At 47.3% G+C, this 7,453-nt stretch overlaps 1 protein-coding gene across 3 annotated transcripts in view; it reads right to left on the bottom strand.

The window, feature by feature from the left end:
• Window positions 1–7,453, bottom strand: part of VEPH1 (ventricular zone expressed PH domain containing 1) — a 50,459-nt gene that overhangs the window by 25,124 nt on the left and 17,882 nt on the right. The window contains exons 5-7 of one of the 3 annotated variants that reach the window (XM_017734370.1): window positions 7,132–7,298; window positions 5,837–6,046; window positions 1,844–2,064 (exon numbers count right to left, since the gene is read on the bottom strand). In XM_017734370.1, the coding sequence (XP_017589859.1) occupies window positions 1,844–2,064; window positions 5,837–6,046; window positions 7,132–7,298 (598 nt within the window). Of the gene's footprint in view, window positions 1–1,843; window positions 2,065–5,836; window positions 6,047–7,131; window positions 7,299–7,453 lie in introns of those variants that run through there. The other 2 variants (XM_017734371.1, XM_017734372.1) reach the window with 2 other exon arrangements.

Genomic DNA, 7,453 nt, shown 5'->3' with positions numbered 1-7,453 from the left:
GGCGCGCCGGGCCCAGCCACAGCTGCTCTGGGCACCCTGTGCCAGGGCCTCCCCACCCTCTGAGTGAAGAACTTCCTTGTACTTAACCTAAATCCCTCCTTCCTCAGTGTAAAAGACAATTCCAAGCAGCCACAGCACTGAGGAGCAGCACTGGTACAGCCTGTTGTGCTCAGTTCTTGCCCAGAACGAGGACTTTGAAGCTTTCTTTCCCTTTAATTGACTACACTGTACCTCTAGGCTGGACAAGTCCATTAAAACCCCATATATGTTCTTTAAAAGCCCCTCTGGGACAGAGTAACTTGCAATTTTGGGACAGTAAGGAGCAGCAGAGCATAGCCTGGTTTTAATTATGCTGCCCAGTCCCTGCATGTAAAATTCCCTGTGTCAAACAACGCCGGGCCAGCCATGGCTCTGAAGAAATCAGCTTCTCCTTGTGTAAACACACGAGTTTTGGAAGGAATGGTTATAATCCAGGCACACAGATTAAAATCCTGTTTTCCTTTCACAGCACAAACACTCTGGGTTGGTGCTCTTTAGAAACCACTGCAGCTCAGTGACTGCAGCAGCTCCAGAGCTGGGAGGGCACTTCCATGTTCACATCTGGACTGGTCCCACTTCCCAAGCACGAGTCAGAATCAACTCAGCTTAAATCAGCAGAGAACTCTGGTTCAGCCTTGTCTGATTTAGCTGATACTCTGCTTGACACAGGCCTGAAATGTAACACCAAATAGCTAAAAACTGAAAAATCAGTATTTTGCTGTGATCTCTGACAGCCATGTTGAGATAACAAAGGCACACAGGGCTAGGAAGGGAATGAAATTTAAAAGAAATAAAGAAATAAATAAAATCAAGGAGCAGAGAGAGAAAATAATCTGTGACCACACTCACACAGACAATGAAGCTTCTGCTCTTCAGTCAGTCCTTAACAAAGGAATTTTAGAGAAACGGGGAAGCAGCAAGATTTTGATGAAAACCTTTTCTTGTTTTTAACTGGGTATTTTTAGCAGATCTAGAGATAAACGTTAAGCACAGAATACAATAAGGAATAGGAATATCACAGTATTTTAACAAATAAAGTAACTTTTCAGCCATAAATGGAGGGACCACGATGGGTTGTGAATGCCAAGGGCTGGTTTCTGCTGAGGTTCTGCCGCCAGGTGAAGCTTGGACATTTCTCACAGCCTTGTAGTCAGATGAGGGGCTCTATCTGGGCTCCTCTCCTTTTTCAGTTTTACCTCTCTCCAGGACACCAATTAATTGTCTCTCCACTGACCTCAGTGTTTTGGCTCCACCGCTCCCAGGCTGGCTCTAGCGCTGTCCTTCACCTTTAGGAGTTTTCTGACATCTGTGTTCCATTTTTTCAAAGAATCACTATTCCTCTGTGCCCCCCTGACCTATTGCAGTACACACAACTCTAATTAGAAGTCTCTCACTAATTAGAAGTGGCTGCCACCATGTATTTAAATAACACTTCTATCCTCACCGTGACGAACACCACTACGCTTTAACTTCAGTATGCACAGTCAGAAGCAGCTGAGTGAGCAGAACATCTCGCTCTGGATGCTTCAGAAATCTTTTTCAGACTTTTCTTAGGCAAATTTTCACCAGGGAGCTCCGCCAGCCATTGTTCTCACCACCCTCAGTGGGCATTTTCTGGAACAAACTCGATGATAATTGTGAGGCCTGACTTCACTGATTTATTTTTAACTGAGGCTTTTTAGCTTGCTTAGGTCTACTTATCTGGGTCATGGCTTTCTTCATGGCAATGGGAATATATTTAACAGGAATTTCGCTGCCTCACAGGGCCCTGGAGAGGGCTGAGGCTCTGTCAGACCCACAGTACCTGGCTCCTGCCGCGCCGTCGGTGTCGAGCTGCCGCACGAGCAGCTTGGCGATGGCAGAGAAGCTGTTGCTCATGCGATAAATGTCCCTGCTCTGGGAGCCCAGAATGCTCGAGAAGGTGTCGGTGAGGCTCTTGATCTCCAGCAGAAGGATGTGGTGAAAGGAGTGCTCCATGTTGGCCAGCTGGTTCACCAGATACAGCAGGGACGTCCTGGCTCGCTCCTGGGCAGCATGAGGAGATAAGAACAGCGCTGAACACAGGAATTCATTGTTTGCTGCTGTGAGGGGTTTGTGTGCTGGGACTGAGTCACTGTCCCTGGGGAAGAGTGGCTGCCCCATGATGACAAAGAGGCAGCTGCCTCGTCTATTTGTGGTTACACTGAAGTGACTTTTGTTCCTCTTGGTGTTACCTAACCCAGCCTAACTCAGGACATCTTGTCTCCTCCTCAGGCCTCGAGCCAGATCCCTGAAGGCTCTTTAAGGGCCCTACACTGTTCTGGGTTGCTAGATCAGCCTGGCTCAGTGATCAGGGCCCCAGCAGCACTGAGCTCCCCTTTCACCTGTGATGCCCCTGGCTCAGCTACTTCATAAAACCAGAGGATGGTTTGGAAGGGACCTTAGAGATCACCCAGTCCCACCCCTGCCATAGGCAGGGACACTTTCCATAGGCCAGGTTGCTCCAAGCCCCATCAACACCTCCAGGAATGCAGAACATCCAGCCTGGAGCTGAACATCTCCAGATCAGGGTTCCTCTGTTACAGTTGTCCTAATTAGATTGGATTCCACAGTCCTACAAATACCCAAGTGGGAAAAGCAGTGGAAAACCCAGCCACTAACTCAGGAACTCCCATCAGATCCTTCACTGGGGTAACTGGGCATGGCCCCACTCAGGGAAGCCCACTTGGTGCTCAGCAGATGGATACAGAAATTGGGAGATGTTTGGATTTCAGCGCCTGTGCTGAAACACAAACAAAGGCAAAAATAAACAGTTTTCTTCTTCCCAAGGGCCAGCAGGGAGCTCATGTGCCATGCACGTGCTCTCGGCTCTGCAGGGCCCCAGCCCTATTTCCTCCTCTCTTCTGGGACCTCGTAACCAGAGAGCAAAAACTGCTGGAAGTTTGATTCCAAATCCAGCTGGGCCATAAAAATACTCAGGAGTCTTTGGCAGGACATGGCCCAAGCATCACGGGCATGGCTTTTTGTGAAGAGTAAGTCAATGTAACTGAAGGAAAAGCAGCTCTGCTGCATTGTGCCATGACAGAGATAAATGGGAACAGTGGATCAGACCAGTTGCTTCCCTTCAGCCATATGGGGAAAACTCCAGCTACACCCTGGGCTGGGCTGATGTGACGAAGGAGCTTTTTCCTCAATGGCTTGAACGAGGTTGACTTTTTGGTGCACAGTCACTCATTTATTTGAAAGCTGATCCTTCCTCCAAGAGATAAACACAGGCTCAATTAACATTTAAAACACATTTTTGTTTTCTAAACAAACTGTGCAGCAGACTAAATGGAGGAGCAGTTTTGACCATTTTCCTGTCACTTTGATCCAGCTGGAGAGTCTCCAGCCATGCTGAAATGCTGCTACTCGCCTGGAGTGAGGTAAAAGAACAATAAACTCGCCTGAGTAATATAATATGTAACTGTTATACAAAATAAAATTACAGCAAAATAGCTCAACATGAAAGCAGCCGTTATCCCTGCCACAATTCCTACCCAAAATGTTTCACAAAGCCTATTTGGATGCACATAGCCCCTTGTTATTTCAGCAGTGCCTATTGGATGGATTCGTGTATTTTCTCATAAGCAGCCCTTGCATTTTATGGCATTACATCTGCCAGAAGGTGAAGAGCTAAAGCACAAGCAATGATGTGTGGCAAAGTGCTGTGCTTTTTCCTTAAAAAAGGGTTCAGGAGGCTACTAAAAGATCCCAAGGCTTTCAGGAATAACTCCAGCTCCCACGTGGTTCAAAACACAGGGAAAAAAATTAAGTGTCCAATTTCCCTGAGCCCCAAGATGGTATTTTCTTTACACAAACTTACAGTTAAGGGACAAGCTCTGATTTCAGCTTGCCCCCCGAGAGTGTTGCTGACACCAACAGAAGTGGTGTGTGTAAACACGGGGCAACCTTTCAAACCCAGAGCTCTCCTCTCTCCTGGCGTCCCTGGAAGCACAAGAGGCTGCTTCTAGGAGCCAGCAAGGATTTGCTGCTCAGATCCGCACTCCCTCCCGTCAAGGGCCAAGCTTCAATCCTTGCCACCTCTTTTCCCCAAGCAAGCCTTCCAGTGAAATAAAACATCAACAAATAAAATTCCAGCACTGCCATTGATGTTTCCTTCCCCGCGTGTTTTGCTTGGCCGGGACAGGGATGCTGATTCCCATCTGAGAAGTGGCAGCATATCCATGGCACGGCTCCGTGACAGGAAAGGGAAGAGGGGGAGAAGTGATGAGGGAGGGTTTTGGGAAGGCCTTGACACGGGGGGCTGTGAGATGAGACCATCAGAGGCACACATGGGTTGATGGTTGGACTTGATGGTCTTGGAGGTCTTTTCCAGCCTGGGAGATTTTATGATTCCATGAGCTCACCTATGCTCAAGAATCAGCCATGGAGGCATTTCTTTCTCCTTTCAGGTGAGATGATTCCTTTTCCAAGGCCAAGTTGGACGGGGCTTGGAGCAACCTGGGATAGTGGAAGGTGTCCCTGCCCATGGCAGGGGAATGGGATGAGCTTTAAGGCCCCTTCCAACCCAAACCACTCTGTCATTTTAAGATCTTCCATAATTCAGAATTATTCACACTTTCTAGAGAGCAAAGCAAGAGAGGAGCCGTTGATCTCCTGTTGGAACATTCACCTCTGCCGCCCTTTGCGTGCTGTTTTTATCCCTGTTTGTGAATCTGGAGCGCAGGGTCCCCGGACACCAGCGACAAACACAGCAAACAAATGACAAATGTGTCCTCCCCATGGGCTGGGATGCTGCTGAGTCAGCAGCTTCCCAAAAAATCAGACTCATGACACGGGACACGGTGCCAGCCACTCAACACTTACTCCAGGGAGATTGGAGATTAATTGTTTAGTGCAGGCTGTGTGTGCTCCGCTCAGTAGATTGGTGTAGCCACATAAACCAACAGGTTAAAAAAATGAGGAGAAAATATTCTTGGAATCCTGTCTTTGTAAACTTTGTGTAGCCTGTAAGTTCCAGCACTACATGAAATCCAACAGGGCCACTTGGTTCCTCGCTTATTCTTGGTATTGGTATAAAACAATCACAGCAACAAAAGGCAAAATAAATAAATTCAGCCCCTTTGAAGTAGCAGAACTCAGCGGAAACGGAGCCTCAGAGACACCCAGATGGGGAGAGCTGGTTCAACACCCCAAAACAGAATCCGAATTAAATCCTTCGGTTCTGAGCCCAGCTGTGCTCAGCTGAGGATTGGCTGGTTAGCAACTGTAAAGCTTCTAGAAAATGCTGACTCTCAAGTACGAAATGCAGAATTAAATGTGGTCACCTGCAGATCTTACAAAAGTAAAACTTGCTGGGGGATGGAAGTAAACAAGGAGAGAACAACAAACTTCATTTGGCTCCCAGGGCCTCAATGGGATTTTGGCTCCTCTTCCCACACAACAGAAATAAGAATTACAAAGCCAAACCAAATCTGGTTTTGATTCTTCTGAGATAAATTTAATTTTACATTAATATAAAGCTCCAGATCAGTAGAAACAGCAAGGATGGTGTCTTCCTGTGCTGCACCCCCAGCGCTCAGACACCCAAGGCCCAGCCAATACACACCCAAATTAAATGCCAGAGGGGGAAGGACAGGAATAAGATGGTCTTTAAGGTCCCTCCCAACCCAAACCATTCCATGATTCTGTGGCAGGGCAGTCTGGTTACTTGTGAAGAAAGAAATACGTGAATGTATTACTTTATACAGGATTAAAAGCAACCCAAACCAACCCAACCCCAAACCCAACCAAGCCCTTTTGTATCCCACTTTACCTCATCAAGATGTCCAACAGCTCCGAAGATCTTTGCCATCTGCCCAATCAAAGTGGGAAAACTCTCCCCAATTTCCCTCAGTGTGGGAAGGAAAGGGGCCAAGGCTGCAGGTTCGTAGCTGGATATTTCCAGAAGGATGTTTAGAACCACTTCACTGTGGTTGGGGTCTCTCAGGTGTCCAAATAAAAATGGCAAACACTCCTTCAGCACCTGTTAAAAATCAGAAACAAAGTGAAACCCTATTTTGAATTGTGAACATATATAACCAGAGGAGACACAACCAGCAGAGTGATAAAAATAAACCACTAGACTTTGAGTTAATAGAAGAATTTTCCACCCTTGGTGACCTTTGCATGGAGCTGTTGCTGAGGTCAATCCAAGTTCAACTGAACATATGGAATAAGGGTAAGCTCTGCTTTAAGATATGGCAGTTATGCATAAATAAGGAAATGCCCAATTAAAAAATAAAAGAAGACCAAAAAACCCCCTTTACCAAATATTTTCCTTGCTCTAGGCCAGTCTATATTTTATTGATGAAAACAGTGTAAGACTCAGCCTTCCTCAATGACACAGTAAATTAAAGTACTTGTAGAAATTTTTGAGTTCCACCAGAAACTAAACAATGTGACAAGGTCAGGAGCTGGAACAGAGGGAAATACAAGGGGCAAGACCATCATTGCATAACAAATGTGCTGTAGGTAAGTTGTCATTTCTTGTAAGAACCCAGTTTCAGGAGGCTGAGGGTGTAGTCCTTGGAGCCATCTGCCAAACTGGATGCAGTGTGTACAAGTCCCCACCGAGGGATTAATGCAGGGTAAACACAGGCACACAAATGCACCTTGGATTCAGGGAAAATGCTGCATCTGTGGAAAAGACACTCAGACACAGACACGGGGCATAAAACAACCTGTTCTTCTGTTCTTTATTTTTGAGGATTACCAGTTCTCATCAGTTCCTAAATCATTTTAATTGTCCTTGACATGGATTTTAATACAGTTCATGTACTCCGACAGAAACACAGTTATGGGAATTCACACTCAGCTGACAGAGGAAGAGCCAAAAACATTGGAGACAAATGGTTTAACCCAAACCTTTTGGTCCAGCAGAGTCATTGTTCTGTTCTCCTTACGACTAGGTGGAAAACTTGGAATGGGGTTAAAGCATTTACAGGGAATTAGCGTAGGAAGGCACTGCCCTGCATGTTGTAGGATTCCTCCCTCACCAAGCCTGTGAAACACAAACCCCTCAAAAGGAGGGGCAGCGTTGAGCAGGGAGATATTCCCAGTGTGGTTTACCCCCAGTTCTCTCTTCCTGGCCACGGTGTGCAGGAGCCTGAGGAGGTGGAGCTGCTCGGCCGGGTCCAGCTGGGCCATGGGTGCCACCAGCTCCCGCAGGCAGGCGTGGATCGGCTGCGGCCGCTTCTCGTAGAGCGCGGGCAGCACGCGGAGCAGCATCGAGTTCCCTGGGGACACAGCAGGGACAGGGACCAGCTGTCAGGCAATGCCCAGCACTGGAGAGAGCCCCACAACACCAGCACACCCCTGGAGACACCGGCTAGAACAGTCACAGAACGGTTTGGGTTGGAGAGACCTTAAAGCTCATCTCGTTCCACCCCTG

This window comes from Corvus brachyrhynchos, unplaced genomic scaffold (genome assembly GCF_000691975.1).
Source record: "Corvus brachyrhynchos isolate BGI_N302 unplaced genomic scaffold, ASM69197v1 scaffold544, whole genome shotgun sequence".
Taxonomy (NCBI): domain Eukaryota; kingdom Metazoa; phylum Chordata; class Aves; order Passeriformes; family Corvidae; genus Corvus; species Corvus brachyrhynchos.
Note: the sequence above shows the minus strand (reverse complement) of the source record. Positions and strands in the feature narration are given on the sequence as shown.